This window comes from Crotalus tigris, unplaced genomic scaffold (assembly GCF_016545835.1).
Source record: "Crotalus tigris isolate CLP2741 ecotype Arizona unplaced genomic scaffold, ASM1654583v1 scf7180000024461.2689607, whole genome shotgun sequence".
In the NCBI taxonomy this organism is placed as follows: domain Eukaryota; kingdom Metazoa; phylum Chordata; class Lepidosauria; order Squamata; family Viperidae; genus Crotalus; species Crotalus tigris.
The window spans coordinates 1,781,589-1,797,829 of NW_024100631.1; the positions used below are offsets into that span (position 1 = coordinate 1,781,589).

Sequence of the window (16,241 nt, forward strand, 5' to 3'; positions counted from 1 at the left end):
TTGTCGAAGTCACGTCCTGCAGCTGCAGGAGACATTTTGAAGGACTGCTGCTCTGTGGAAGGAGGGTTGTGTTCTCAAGGTCATTCTGAGAAGCCAGGAGCGTGATGTCACCGGAAAAAGGCAGAGCCAGCTCTTCCCAGCCTGGGTCTCTGTTTTGAATGGAAATGAGAAGCGAAAGCACTTCTGGGTTCACTTTTAAACCTGCCTCCAGAGGGCCAATTTTTTTTTTTTTTCCAGTGAAAGAGGGCTAAATTTCAATGGCACGGTTTCAGGCACTTTTGAGGACTCCACCTGGGGAGGGTGGTTTTAAAAGGTTTAGATTCTCAGGAACGTCTCGCTTCTATTTTGCTTTTAAGTCTGGCAAAAAGAAGAAAGAAGGGAGGAGAGGAGAGGAGGAAAGGAAAGGAAAAAGAGAAAGGTAAGAGAGGAAGGAAAGAAGGGAGGGAGGGAGGTGGGGGAAGGAGGGAAGAGAAGGAAGGAAGAAAGGAAGGGAAGGATGGAAGAAAAGGAAGGAAGGAAGGAAGGAAGGGAAGGGAAGAAAGGAAGGGAAGGAAAAGGAAGGAAGAAGGAAGAAAAGGGAAGAATGGAAGAAAAGGGAAGAAGGAAGGAAGAAAAGGACAGGAAGAAAATGGAAGAATGGAAGAAAAGGAAAGAATAAAGGAAGGAAGGGAAGAAGGGAAGAAAAGGAAGGACGGGAGAGGAAGGAAGGAAAGAAGGGAAGGAAAGGGAAGAAGAGAAGGAAGGAAGGGAAGGAAAAGGAAAGAAGAAAGGAAGGAGAAGGAAGAAAAGGGAAGAATGGAAGAAGAGGGAAGAAGAAGGAAGGAAGAAAAGAACGGAAGGGGAAGGAAGAAAATGGAAGAATGGAAGAAAAGGAAAGAATAAAGGAAGGAAGGAGAGGCAAGAAGAGAATGAAGGAAGGAAAAAGAAAAGGAAGGAAGGAAGAAAAGGAAGGGAAGGGAAGGAAGAAGGAAGGAAAGAAGAGAAGGAAGGGAAGGAAAGGAAAGGAGGGAAAGGGAAGGAAAGGAAAGAAGCAAAAGGAAGGGAAGGAGGGAAGAAAGCCAACATCCCACCCCTGCCTTCTTCAACGCAACTGGCCCTCAGCCTCTCTCTGTAACCGTAACTACATTCCACCAGGTGACAAAAAAGAGAGACCCCCCCCCCCTCCCCGTCCGCCTTGGGACAAACACGCCTGGCATCTTGAGCCCAGAGCAGCCTTTCAAAGCAAACTAAAAATTCCAGAGTTGCGCCAGCATCCACTCCCCTCCCCCCCTCCCCTCCCCTCCCCATCAGCCATTCCTTCCCAGGCGGGGTCTCTGAGCTGCTCAAAGAGGCAGGACAGCCAGCCAAACCCTTAGAGAAAGAAAGGTTGAGTTTCAAAGGCGCCTTTGAAGAATCAAAACCGTTTTTGGGGGGTCCTCCGAGCTCTCAGAGAGCAAAAGGTGGGAAGAGACACTCGCAAGGCTGCAGGTCGACCTCGGTTTATGACCACGGTTACTGCCCCACATCCCCGTGAAGCTGGCCCTAGGTCACCGCCTTCCTGGCCTCAGCTGTTCAGTGAATTGCTGCCGTTGTTGCTGCGTTAGTAACACAATTGTTAAGTGAACCTGGGTGCATAAAGACGACCATTGGTCTGGAATGGTATAGGCCAGTTTTCCTGCCTGAGCAGGGGGTTAGACTAGAAGACCTCCAAGATCCCATCCAGCTCTGTTATTCTTTATTTATGCCAAGAGCTCACTCTATGGATGAGCCCATAACACCCCAGCACAATGTTTCCCAAGCTTGAAGATAGATAGACTTCAACTCCCAGAATTCCTAGTCAAGCATCTTAAAATGTGGACTGCTGACTGGGGCATTCTGGGAGTTGAAGTCTGTGAATGCTGGCTGGGGAATTCTGGGAATTTGAAGTCCACACATCTTAAAACGGTTAAGTTTGAGAAACACTGATCCTTTGAAAAAAGTACATCGATTTTAGCAGCCCTGAAAAACAGCCGTTTTTACAACGTGCACAGTTCTTCTTCCTATGAATGTATTGTACATTTTATTACTTAGTCAATCTTAAGAATCTTTTTCATTGTACTTAAAAGACTTACAGAGCCTCTTGTTTATGAGACATCAAATGTTTGTGCCATGCTGGTGGGCCTTATCACACGCCCAACACAACAAGACATGACCATTACAAAAAGCAGTAATTTAGCCTTTCAAGTTGTACACATAACTAACACTGCTACAGGAAATAGCAAAAGTCTACAGTGGCATCATTTCGTGTTACCCACAACAAAGCAGGGTTTTGCTGTATTTCTTAAAATGTGTATCTTTCCTTCGTATCTATGGATGATCAGGAAACGGTAACATCCAAAGTAATAATTTAAACATAAAAGCAACCAGGCAGAAAACATCAATAAACCCAACCACCAAATTGCTACGGGAAAAAAAGCAATTTGCAACACAATGTTGACCAAATTGCAATATTTATGGTAATTATATATCGGTGGATTCAGCCAACAACTTTGTCTGAAACTTCACGTGGTTTTTTTTTTTTTTTCAGTAGAAAATCATCAGGGAAGAGTTGATCCAGTCTGGACTTAAAAGATACATTGGGGCAAGGAGTCCTTAGCAAGGAGTCACACAGCTCAGAAGCAGCTATCCAAGAAATTCTTCTAAACAGGGGCAGACAGTAGATAGGGGGTATTTACTTGATTTCCCAGCAAAAGCACTTCAGATGTTAGAAAGATAAAAGAGACGTCTCCTGGAGATCTTCAAATCGGATCAGCCTAGTAAGGATTAAATCCTACTTTTATGGTTTGGCAGAGGATATATGTTTAATTGTAAGTTGCAGGATACATCATATGGATGGATAGAGGGAGGGAGAAAAAAGGAAGAGAGAGAGAGAGAGAGAGAGAGAGAGACCCCAACATGGCAGATTTGCTTATCTTAGTCATGTCTACATTGTAAGGGTGGAGTTTATGGACAAATAGAGATCAGTCCTTCAATAGCTGCCATTTTAATAATGATGATGATGATGTTCAGTTGACTGAAGTTCATGTCTAATGAATAAAGGATAATAATAAAGTTGGAAGGGACCTTGGAGGAATCGCTATACCATTACAGACAAATGGCTGTCCAGTCTCTTCTTAAAGACTTCCAGTGTTGGAGCATTCACTGCTTCTGGAGGCAGGTTGTTCCACTGGTTAATTGTTCTCACTGTCAGGAAGTTTCTCCTTAGTTCTAGGTTGCTTCTCTCCTTGATTAGTTTCTATCCGTTGCTTCTTGTCCTGCCTTCAGGCGCCTTGGAGAATAGCTTGACTCCCTCTTCTTTGGGGCAGCCCCTGAGATATTGGAACACTGCTATCATGTCCCCCCTCGTCCTTCTCTTCGTTAAACTAGACATACCCAATTCCAGCAGCCTTTCCTTATATGCTTTAGCCTCCAGCCCCCTGATCATCTTTGTTGCTCTTATCTGTCCTGACCTGGAGAATTGAGAATCTGCATAGATACCTCATTGTCACTTGCACAAATCGACATCTAGTCATGTCACTTCACAGACGAGAACATAACATTATTGAAAAGTTGAGGAAATTATTATCCCTGGCAGTATTCGAGCAGAGGGATGTACTGAGCACTTTTTGGTTAAATTTCGGGGATTAAATTGTTTTTCCCAAATATATATTTCTGTGATTTTTTTTAATGGATTCTATGAAGTTTGCCCTGGGGTTTTCCACATCTCCTCTTTTGTCATCTAATTAGAACATTAATTCCAATGCTTACTAATGTAAGATAATAAAAAGTAGTGTTCACGTTGCTTTCCGGAAGCATTAATGACTCCCCCCAAATTGGATGTTTTCAGAAGTGCATTGGCCTAAACCATCCACTTAAAATTCTGTTCCAAAGAGGTGACAGATAATTAGCAAGGCGGGAATTGTTTCAAGGAAGTAATCTGATCATTTCTTCATTAAAATTCTGTTAGGTTTCCAATAAAGGAAGGAGGCTTCAGAACCAGAGACAATTAAAACATACACTGGAAAGACTTTAAAAAAAAAAAAGGCCAAAATTGCACACAGCTCCAGGTGGTTTACAAAAAATGAATAATAATAATTGCCACTCTGCCCTTCCTTCACGCTTTAATTTTTTTTTAAAAAAAAGCTGCATTTCTTTTCAAGCTGTTTGGAAGTGGCTATCACAGTGATGACTTCGAAGTATCACCCACATATTTGGCTTTCTGGTTTACATTTTGCAAAGAGGCTCAGCTAATTAGCTTTAGTTAATTGCTGTGTGTCTTTAATGGGGCTTAACTTTTTCCTTTTGCGCACCGACAAATCCTCTTAGTCCGTTCACAAATATTAACAGAAGCTGGATGGGATGGAAAGCAAAATAAAAGACTTTGTCCTTCTCAGTCATTATATCGGTGGGAGCTGATTGCCAAACGATAAGCAGATACACTTTAGAAAAATTTCAAATGAGATATTTTTCTCTCTCGGTTTAACCAAATGACAAATGCAGGAATTGAAATTAGGCGTGAAAAATGCAGATATTTTTTTTAAAGATGTATTTTCCCCAATTATACAGGTAGCCCTCAGTTTACAACACCAACTAAGTCCAAAACTTCTGTTGCTCAGCGAAATATTTGTTAAGTGAGTTTTGCCCCATTTTACATCCTTTCACAGTTGTTAAGTGAAATCACTGCAGTTGTTAAAGTTAGTAATGCGGTTGCTACAACCAGGGGGAGGCTGCAAAGTGTGAAAAATGGAGATAAGTCACTTTTTTACAGTGCTGCTGTAACTTTGAATGGTCACTAAATGAACTGTTATAAATTGAGGACTATCTCTACCACTTTGGCGAAAAGGATGACCTTTTTTTTTTAAAAAAAGTGTTGATTGCTTGAAAACGATTACTATCTTGACGCCGGCAATGGGTGCCCTTAAGGGGCGAACTTGCGTGATTGATTGGAAAGCTTCTGGCAAGTCATGTGATCTGGTTGTTGTTGTTGTTGTTGTTGTTGTTATTATTGATCATCGCAAAGTCAGCCAGATGTTCAGACTGGATTGGGAATTTTGTTGTTGTTGTTGTTATTATTATTATTATTGATCAGCGCACAGTCAGCCAAATGTTCAGACTGGATTTGGCATTTTTGTCTACCTATCGAGTCCTTGCCCAGGACCTGGGATAGGCAGATGTGGAGGTTTGATGGTATTACAGATATCGTCGCAGGATGGAAGCAGTTCCTAGTAAGGCCGCCTTTTGCGATTGACTAATGGCGAATTTGTCAATGCCAATGGTGTTCAAGTGGTGCTCCAGTTGTTTTGGGATTGCACCCAAGGCGCCTATTACTATTGGTACTACCCTTGCTTGCCTTTGCCACAGTCTTTCTATTTCTATTTGTAAGTCATTGTATTTTGATGATGATGATGATGATGATGATGATGATGATTACTATTTTGCAGGAATGTAAGTTCAGATGGCGCTGAAGCTCGACGAAGACTCCGAGAATGTGAAGGTTTGGTAGATGCTCTTCTCCACGCTTTGCAGTCTGCAGTGGGGAAAAAAGATACGGATAACAAGGTAAGCTCCCGGTTGCATGTCTGAAAGGCAATTGTAGTTTGCAGAAGAAAGCCTTGTTTTTATTACAGGAGGATTTAACCTTTTTTAAAGATACTTTTGACCTGGATGATTAGAATAGAATAGAATAGAATAGAATAGAATAGAATAGAATAGAATAGAATAGAATAGAATAGAATAGAATAGAACAGTAGAGTAGAGTAGAGTAGAGTAGAGTAGAGTAGAGTAGAGTAGAGTAGAGTAGAACAGCACAGAATAGAATAGAACAGAACAGAATAATAGAGTAGAGTAGAGTAGAACAGCATAGAACAGAACAGAATAGAATAGAATAGAATAGAATAGAATAGAATAGAATAGAACAGTAGAGTAGAGTAGAGTAGAGTAGAGTAGAGTAGAGTAGAGTAGAGTAGAACAGCACAGAATAGAATAGAACAGAACAGAATAATAGAGTAGAGTAGAGTAGAACAGCATAGAACAGAACAGAACAGAATAGAATAGAATAGAATAGAATAGAATAGAATAGAATAGAATAGAATAGAATAGAATAGAATCTGGAAGGGACCTTGGAGATCTTCTAGTCCAGCCCCCTGCTCAAGCAGGAGACCCTATAAAGTTTGAGACGTGACTGTCTAGTCTCTTCTTAAAAATCTCCAGTATGGAGCGCCCACAATTTCTGAAGGCCAGATGTTCCACTGGTTAATCGTCCTCCCTGTTGGGAAGTATCTCCTTAATAGTGAGCAAAGGCTGTGACCCCTGACTTTTTCAAAGCTTTCGCAGCTTCTCTGAAGACTTCTGTGATGGTTCTCTGACATCTTCTTGTCTTCTTTTTCTTGGGGAAAACCCCACCTTGCTTCAGTCGGTGGAAAACTGTGTCTGCATCATGAGGAACCTCTCCTACCACGTCCACAAAGAAGTTCCAGGCGCCGACAAATTCCGAGAGTTAGAAAGTAACCAGCTGGGAAGTTTTGGAGGAACTCATAAGAAAAAGAAAGACGACGCGGGCTGCTTCGGTGGGAAAAAGGCCAAAGGTACGTGTTTTCCTAATATCTTCGGAAGGACGAAGTAGGTTGCACCCAGTCTGCATTCTCATTGCAACCCTGGTTGAACCTAAGGCAGATTTTTTTTCCCAATATGGTGCCCTCCAGTTGCCTTGGGCTTCCGAGTCCCAGAATCCAAAGCGAGCTAGCCTGATCAGGGACGCTGTGCGTTGCATTTCACTAACCTCTTAGAAGCCTCCCTGCTTCTGTTCCTGACTGGCATTGCAAGCTGTGAACAGCCAGATTTTAATGACCAATCTAACAGAATCTCTGAAGCTCAGGGTTGAACGATGGTGATCTCTGAGTGGGGCGGTTTGCTTGCAGACATTTCGTGAACTAAGTAAGATCATCAGTATGAAGGAGGGTGGGATTTGCTGCCTGTTTATACATACTAGCTCTGAACTTGGTGGTACGTTGATGCTTCCTTACCCAACTAGATCACATCATCAGTGCTAGTGGATGTAGTTTTCTCCTACCAAAACTCTTTGGTTTTCTCCTACCAAGGAGAGAACCACACCCCACCAACCCCTGGCAGGGCAAGCCATTGGGTATAAAGAGAGAGCAAACCCTTCTAGCACTGATGAATTTACCTAGTTGGGTCATGAAACATCTGCAAGATCAACAAGCTAAGAGAGCACCAAGGACCCTACCATCTTCTTCCTCCTCCTCCTCCCCCTCCTCCTCCTCTCCTCCTCTTCCTCCTCCTCCTCCTCCCCCTCCTCCTCCTCCCCTCCTCCTGCTCTTCCTCCTCCTCCTCTTCCTCCTCCCCATCCCTGCAAACTCTGTTCCCTTCTAGCACTGATGAATTTACCTATTTGGGTCATGAACCATCTGCAAGACCAAAAGCTAAGAGATCACCAAGGACCCTACAGTCTTCTTCTTCTTCCTCCTCCTCCTCCTCCTCCCCCCCCCATCCATGCAAACTTCACTCCCTTCTAGCCCTGATGACATTACCTAGTTGGGTCATGAAATATCTGCAAGCAAACCACCAGCAATAAGGACTCCACAGTCATCAATCTCTCCTGAATTGTCCACTTCACTGTGATCTTTTAAATGAGTTGATCGTGAAGATGGTTTCTCTGCTCCACTCCGTTTTCTATTATTATCAATCTGTCTCTCCTCCTCTTCTTTTCTTCCTTTCTCTCTCTCTCCCTCTCTCCAACAAAGGAAGGAGATACTCAGGTCAAGAATGTCGGTAGAGCTTTGTAGGGAAAGAGCCATGTTAGTTTCCGATTAGTCTGAGGTAGCCCCAGATCAGGGGAAGTCTGGTGGCACCGTTTCACACCAACACGTTCTACAAAAATGCGTACGCTTTCATGAGAGATAGTTTCATAAGACCGTTATTAACCACGAATGAAGGTGAGTGTACATGTGTCCCAGGATAATGTTGCAGGATCCGGGACCCGAGGTTTTGTCTTCTGAGCTTTGGGATCCATGTTGGAGCCCATCTTCAGGGAACTTATTATTAACCGTTATTATCTGGTTATTAAACCGTTATTAACCCATAAGGACGAGGTGCAGATTCCTGCTGGGTCCTTTCTCAGTGACATTTCTAAGAAGGAACTGATTCTAAACTAGAATTTAGTCACCTTTCCTTCTCTAACCCTTGGGTGTAATGAGCAGTGGGCAAACAGCTTCAAGAATCCTTGAGCTTCATTCTCCAAACAATGCATGATGGTATCGAGAGAATTGGGAAGTCAAGTTGCACAGGACCACTTCCCTGCTCAATGCACACGGAGGCACAGTCTGTTGATTCAGTTAGGCAAGGTCATAATGCGATGCTACGGCAGTGGTGGTATGAGACCAGGCTGTAGCAAGGACGATACGTTGACCTACGTGTTCCCAGTCCCCAAAGAAGCTTCCATTCAGACAGCCTCAGCAGAAGGTCACCTCCAAATTAGGAGCAAGGGATGAGTAATCCAATCTGTAGGCATTGTTGTGCACCTGCTTGGCGACATATGTTCCATGAGACAATACAGGAGGTGGCGTGTGCTCGTATGCCGGGGTCAGGGTCCTTTTCTGGAATGTCGTTTTAACTTAATCTGCGCCGAACCAGGCCAGCATGTGGCTTATCCCCTCAAGTGTAATACAAGGCAGGTTTTTCAGTATCAAATCACCATGAACGTGTGGCCTTTGAGAACCTCACACCTTTCTAAACAGCTGCTCAGCTGTTCAGACCAGGAGGTCTTTAGCAATGATCTCAGCTGACATGCAAAGACAGATACCTGATTGCCCACTATGACAAAGAATGAGAGAGAAGGTGAAGGTATTTAGGATAAGATGGGATGGGATGGGATGGGATGGGATGGGATGGGATGGGATGGGATAGGGTAGGATAAGATAGAATAACAGATAATAGAATAAAATAACAGGAATAGAATAGAATGGAATGGAATAAAATCTGGAATAGAATCTGGAATAGAGTAGAAACAGGGAAAAGAATAGAATAGAATGGAATAGAATCTGGAATAGAATGGAATGGAATGGAATCTGGAATAGAATCTGGAATAGAGTAGAGTAGAGTAGAAACAGGAAGAAGAATAGAATCTGGAATAGAATAGAATCTGGAATAGAATAGAATCTGGAATAGAATCTGGAATAGAGTAGAGTAGAAACAGGAAGAAGAATAGAATAGAATAGAATAGAATAGAATAGAATAGAATAGAATAGAATAGAATAGAATAGAATAGAATAGAATAGAAATAGAACAGAAATAGAATAGAATAGAATAGAAATAGGAATAGAATAGGAATAGAATAGAATAGAATAAAAGATAATAGAATAGAATAACAGAAATAGGATAGGACAGGACAGGACAGGAACAGAACAATAGAAAAGAATTACCTATGTGTGAGCTGGGTGGCTCCATAAATTTGTTTAATAAATAAAAAAAATAAAGAGTAGAATAGAATAGAATTAGAGTAGAGTAGGGTAGGGTAAAATAGAGTAGAACAGAAGTTAGAAGTTAGAAATAGAATAGTTAGAAATAGAATATTTAGCGCAGTTAGACACACAAGGAATTTGTCTCTGGTACAGCCGCACTCCGCGTATTTGCCAAACAGTGCTGCCCTGATGATGTTACCTAGTTCGGTGACGAAACGTCTGCCAGACAGCCACCAAGCTCAGAGAAGCACCAAGGACCCCCTCAATCCCACTTGTGTCCGAGATAACTCTTTCGTTCCCTGCCAAGAGAAGACACACCCTTTGGGATGTTGTTGACCAAGCCAACTCTAGGAGGAGAGCTGGAGGGCCAGAGCCCCCTTTGGGGAAGCGGGGGAGGGGAGAGAGCCAGGGTGCCCTTCCCATCTCAGGAAACGTCAAGAGATTCCGCTCGTCTCAAACCCCAGGTTTAACTTTGCAAAAGTTCTTGTCTGATTTTTCCCTTTTTGTTTAGTCCTTCCTTTTGAAAACTTTTTTGTTTGTTTTCACTTTCACCCCCTTGGGCTGCTTTTTCTGATTGTTAGAGGAATGGTTCAACCAAGGTGAGTTTCTTACTCCTTCTCCTGTGTCTTCCTCTCCCCATTTCTGTTCTTCTCTCTCTCTCTCTCTCTCTCTCTCTCTCTCTCTCTCTCTCTCTCTCTCTCTCTCTCTCTCTCTCTCTTTCCCAACTGGGCTAGATTTATTTCTTCTTCCTCCCTTCAACGTAAGGATAAAAGCTGGGAGAAATAAAGGTTGGGTCTCTTGCTTTGCTTCCCCCCCCCCCTGTGCATGTGTCACTTCTTCTTTTTCTTTTTTCATCCTGCTTGTTTTCTCCATGGCCAGGGAATGGAAAAGGCTGTGATGAATTTGGGCTGATTTTAGGGGAAGAAAGGATCAGTTTCAGAGTAGATGGACCCAGCAAAAAATGTGATCAAGTTGTGTTTCTTCTTCCTCCTCCTCCTCCTCCTCCTCCTCCTCCCCCTCTTTCTCCTCCTCTTCAGTATGAAAAGAATTCTCCTTTCACCTTCCTTTTCTCTATTATAAAACTACTTCTTCTTCTTCTTCTCTTCCTCCTCTTCTTCTTCTCTTCCTCCTCCTCCTCTTCTTCTTCTCTTCTTCCTCTTCTTCTTCTTCTTCTTCTCTTCCTCCTCCTCCTCTTCTTCTCTTCCTCCTCCTCCTCTTCTTCTTCTCCTCCTCCTCCTCCTCCTCTTCTTCTTCTTCTTCTTCTTCTTCTTCTTCTTCTTTTTCTTCTTCTCTTCCTCCTCCTCCTCTTCTTCTTCTCTTCCTCCTCCTCCTCTTCTTCTTCTTCTCCTCCTTCCTCCTCCATTATTGTGGGGAAAAAATCTTCTTTTCCTCATCTTCCTCCATCACCATTATGAAAAATAACGTCCTCCTTCTGCTTCTCCTTCCACTTTGTGTGGCAGGCCCTTGTCTGCATTGTTACTGTAGCCCCTGCCCACCTAGACGTTTGAACACATACAAAATGTGAGTAGATAAAGAGGCAGCACTTCACGTGGGAAGGTAACAGCATTCTGTGTACTTTTGGCGTAGAGCCAGATGACCACGGAAATTATCTTCAGACAGTGCTGGGATGAGCACCATGCCCTAGAGCCGGACATGAGTGATTGGGAAAAAATTTACCTTTTTTTCTTCTTCTTATATTCACACAACAATGTGAAATCGCATCTGCCAATTGTTCAGCTGGCCTTCGTGCACATCAAGTTCTTTGCAAGAAACCTAGGGCAACATAAAGTTATCACCGTAGTATATATATGTAAGGCCAAGTCATGTAGCCTTTTGGAATTGACTAATGGAAATATGGTCAATCCCCCAGATTGCCATCCCAAATTTTTAGCTATGGTACTCAGTATACTGATAGTAACCACCAGGTCCACCCCTACTAGTTTATCCTTTAATCTTTCAACTTCGTTTTTCAAACTTTGATATTTTCTGATCTGCTCCGTATCGTTGTCTTCAGTTCTGCTGCTCCCTGGACGATTATCTACACTTTCTTCTTTGCAATCCCAGTTAAATCTGGTGTCTTTATGAGCCAAGACTTTATCAGTTTGTATTGGGAAACCTGGCAATATTTTAACTTGCTCCTTTTCATCTGCTTTTTTTTTTTTTTTCAACTCTGTGTTCCCACCAAGGTTTTAGGACTGGCCCGTGGCAATTTTTACAGAGGTTCCCGTGAGTTTGTTTGGTGACTAGGTTAGGTAGATTGTTGTTCACAATCGCTTTGCGCAATCTTCTCACAGGACCTGAGTGTATGAACTACCGCTTAGAATAGAATAACAGAGTTGGAAGGGACCTTGGAGGTCTTCTAGTCCAACCCCTTGCTCAGGCAGGAAACCCTATACCATTTCAGACAAATGGCTGTCCAGGCTCTTCTTGAAAACTTCCAGTGATGGAGCATTCACTGCTTCTGGAGGCAAGTCCTTCCACTCATTAATTGTTCTTACTGTCAGGAAATTTCTCCTTAATTCCAGGTTGCTTCTCTCTTTGATTAGTTTCCATCCGTTGCTTCTTGTCCTGCCTTCAGGTGCTTTGGAGAATAGCTTGACCCCCTCTTCTTTGTGGCCACCCCTTGGATATTGAAACCCTGCTATCATGTCCCCCCTAGTCCTTCTCTTCATTAGACTAGACATCCCCAATTCCAGCAACTGTTCTTTGTATGTTTTAGCCTCCAGTCCCCTAATCAGTCCTCTTCGCCACACTCTTTCTAGAGTCTCTGTACTCTTTCTAGAGCTTCTTCGGTCTCTTTTCACAATCCACACTTCAAATCATTGTTATATTATTATTACTAATCTTGTTGATTTGCGAGAGAGGAAGTGGAGAGGGGAATAAAGATTCATCGTCTCTTCCACCGGGTTGTTTCCTTATGGCAATCTTCCAACCTCGCCAAGCTGGCTTTTGAGGAAGTTTAAAGGTGGTTCACGAAACACATTTGAACAAAAAAAATATTCCTAGCAAGAATTTTCCCTGAGGTATACACATTTCTGAGCGATGGAGATAAAAACTGCTGAACCATTTAAAAGCTGCTTTGTGTTTCTAATACGCCTGAATTTGTGAACCTCAGGAAGGTTGGGGGTTTTTTTTTTTTTTTTTAGTTTATTATTTTTTTTTTTTAACTTATTTCCCTCGCTGAGATTTTTCTCCTGGTGAAATTTTGAAAAGAAAAGAAAAGAAACGCAACGAAATCCTGCTGACTTTGTGTCTGGAAACACCTCTCTCTCTGTGTTGCCTCGAGGTCCATAACTTTCCGAGCTAGAGAAAAGTTGAATTTCTTTTCCGAATGACTTGTCATTCATCTATACTGGAGAGGGGAGACTTTTAAAGGTTTTTCCATCGCATATAAACCCTTGGAAGGGGAGCGTGATGAGACCCTCGCTGGCTTAAAGGACTGGAAAGAAATGAATTTCTGTTGTCAGACTTCTAGAAAAAAACTAGAATCGGGACAGACAGCTAGAATATGGCTTGTTTGTTTGTTTGTTTATATCCTGCCTTCATTATTTTTTGCAAATCACTTGAGGTGGGGGAGGGGGGAACGTATCCTACACACCTTCCCCCTTCTATTTTCCCCACAACAACCCTGTGAGGTGGGTTGGGCTGGGAGAAACTGGGCCAAAGTCGCTCAGCTGGTTTCAATGGCTAAGGCAGGCGGGACTAGAACTCACTGTTTCCTAGTGATTGGCCCAAAGTCACCCAGCCATTTTCATGTCTAAGGTGGGACTAGAATTCACCATCTCCTAGAGGTGATTGGCTCACAGTCACCCAGCCATTTTCATGTCTAAGGTGGGACTAGAATTCACCATCTCCTAGAGATGATTGGCCCAAAGTCACCCAGCCATTTTCATGTCTAAGGTGGGACTAGAATTTACCATCTCCTAGAGGTGATTGGCTCACAGTCACCCAGCCATTTTCATGTCTAAGGTGGGACTAGAATTCACCATCTCCTAGAGATGATTGGCTCACAGTCACCCAGCCATTTTCATGTCTAAGGTGGGGCTAGAATTCACCATCTCCTAGTGGTGATTGGCCCAAAGTCACCCAGTCAGCTTTCATAGGTAAGGCAGGACATGACCTCCCAGTCTCCTGGTGATTCGGGACTAGAACTCACCGTCTCCTAGTGATTGGCCCAAAGTCACCCACCTGGCTTTCATGTCTAAGATGGGACTAGAATTCACCATCTCCTAGTGGTGATTGGCCCACAGTCACCCAGCCATTTTCAGGTCTAAGGTGGGACTAGAATTCACCATCTCCTAGTGGTGATTGGCCCAAAGTCACCCAGCTGGCTTTCACTTCTAAGATGGGACTAGAACTCACAGTCTCCCACTTTCTAGCTTGGTGCCGTAACCACTAGTTAAGTGATTAAGTGGCTAATTACTCCTGCGGAGATCCAGATTCAACTCTCCCATTTGATTTTAAGACTGCTGGAAGACTTTGCTCCAGCTATTTTCTCTTAATCTAATTTATTTTACAGGGAGGTGATGGGTGATAAAATGAAGGCAGAGCCGGGTCTGAGTTTCCCTTCAGTTTCTAGAGGAAGATCACAGTACAAATACAGTAAACTATACAGGTAGTCCTCAACTTACAATCCCTTGTTTAGTGACGTTTCAAAGTTACAACGGCATGGAAGATAGTGACTTACGACCAGTTCTTGCACGTAAAACCATTGCGGCATCCCTATAGTCATGTGATCAAAATTTGGGTTCTTGGCAACCAGCCTGTGTATTTATGACCGTTGTGGCATCCTGGCATCCCATGATCAACATTTGGGACCTTCCAAAGCAGCTTCCGACGAGCAAAATCAGTGGATTAACAATGCAGGGATTCCCTTCCCAGCTGTGGCAAACAAGGTCATAAAACCAGGTGCCACTCACTTAACAACAAAAGTTCTCGTCCCGATGGCAGTCGTAAGTTGAGGACTATCTGTATACCAGTCGATCATACATCCCACCATCTGTTTGTCCTTCCTGCTAATCCATGGAAACCTCATCTGCATGTCCAGTAAACATGTCCCAAAGTTACCTAAGGACAAAATGCATGTATGGATGATGGGGATATGGGCGGGTGGGTGTGGATGTGAGCTTTGTGTTCAGTTTGTCCTCATTTGGGATTAAGGAGAAACAGATGAAGTTTAATTCCTCTCCCCCCCCCCCCAAATCCTGTTGATTTTTCTCATGTCTTGTGTGTCCTGCTCAGGAAAGAAGAACGGCGATGTGGACCGGAACTTTGATACACTGGATCTACCGAAGCGATCTGAATCAGCAAAAGGTAATACAGTAATAGTAGTAAAGTTGGAAGGGACCTTGGAGGTCATCTAGTCCAACCCCCTGCTCAGGCAGGAAACCCTACATCATTTCGGACAAATGGCTGTCCAGTCTCTTCTTAAAAACTTCCAGTGTTGGAGCATTTACTGCTTCTGGAGGCAGGCTGTTCCACTGATTAATTGTTCTCACTGTCAGGAAGTAATTTCAAAGTAATTTCAAAGATCAGCAAAGAGTAAAGTGGGCATCCTTAAGGACTGCTGCAGAAGAGGAGAAGATGGGAGGGTCCCCATAACCGAGTCTATGCTTGCAAAAAGGGGAAGTTTACCTGGAAACAGGACAACCCACAAAAAAAAGAGAGGACCGCATAATTAGATTGAGCGGCAAGGAGAAAGAAACAAAGGTGGCTTTTGAAGGCAGCCTTGTTTTCACCAGAGCAGTTGTCAAAATGCTTTGGTTCTTCTCTTTGATTAAGAAGTCCTTGGATGTCTTCTGAGCTCACCTTAGGGAGTTGTTCCTGTCTGCAGGAGAAAAAAACTAGGAATATAGCACTGGTTGAATTTATATGCATCTTTTGCATATGTCTGAATTTGGGGGAAAGTTGAAGCCAGGGAGAAATTATTATTATTATTATTTGAAAGATAGACTTGAAAAGAAGCAAGTGAATATATCTAGGAGAGTGGTTGGTTTGCTGGATTGTAGGGAGGAAGTGAATCCCCAGGAGGGATGCATTCTGGAGGAGTAAGAGGCAACTCAGCCCTGTAGTAGTAGTAGTAGTAAAGTTGGAAGGGACCTTGGAGGTCATCTAGTCCAACCCCCTACTCAGGCAGGTAACCCTATACCATTTCAGACAAATGGCTGTCCAGTCTCTTCTTAAAAACTTCCAGTGTTGGAGCATTCACCACTTCTGGAGGCAGGTTGTTCCACTGGTTAATTGTTCTAACTGTCAGGAAGTTTCTCCTTAGTTCTAGGTTGCTTCTCTCCTTGATTAGTTTCCATCCATTGCTTTTTGTCCTGCCTTCAGGCGCTTTGGAAAATAGTGTGTGAGAATAGTAATAATAATAATGATGATGATGATGATGATGATGATGATGGAAGGGACCTTGGAGTTCATCTAGTCTAACCCCCGTTCAGACAAATATACCTATACCATTTCAGACAAATGGCTGTCCAGTCTCTTCTTGAAAACCTCCAGTGTTGGAGCATTCACCACTTCTGGAGGCAGGTTGTTCCACTGGTTAATTGTTCTAACTGTCAGGAAGTTTCTCCTTAGTTCTAGGTTGCTTCTCTCCTTGATTAGTTTCCCTCCGTTGCTTCTTGTCCTGCCTTCAGGCGCTTTGGAGAATAGCTTGACTCCTTCTTCTTTGGGGCAACCCCTGAGATGTTGGAAGGCTGCTATCCTGTCCCCCCTCGTCCTTCTCTTCATTAAACTAGTCATACCCAATTCCAGCAACCGTTCCTC

General features: G+C 43.2%; 1 protein-coding gene across 10 annotated transcripts in view; it reads left to right on the plus strand.

The window, feature by feature from the left end:
• Positions 1 to 16,241, plus strand: part of ARVCF (ARVCF delta catenin family member) — a 197,890-nt gene that overhangs the window by 144,581 nt on the left and 37,068 nt on the right. For 9 of the 10 annotated variants that reach the window (XM_039332364.1, XM_039332363.1, XM_039332369.1 and 6 more), the window contains 4 exons: positions 5,439 to 5,556; positions 6,410 to 6,581; positions 10,055 to 10,072; positions 14,715 to 14,786. In XM_039332364.1, coding sequence (XP_039188298.1) covers positions 5,439 to 5,556; positions 6,410 to 6,581; positions 10,055 to 10,072; positions 14,715 to 14,786 — 380 coding nt within the window. The remainder of the gene's footprint in view (positions 1 to 5,438; positions 5,557 to 6,409; positions 6,582 to 10,054; positions 10,073 to 14,714; positions 14,787 to 16,241) is intronic. The other variant, XM_039332367.1, reaches the window with a different exon arrangement.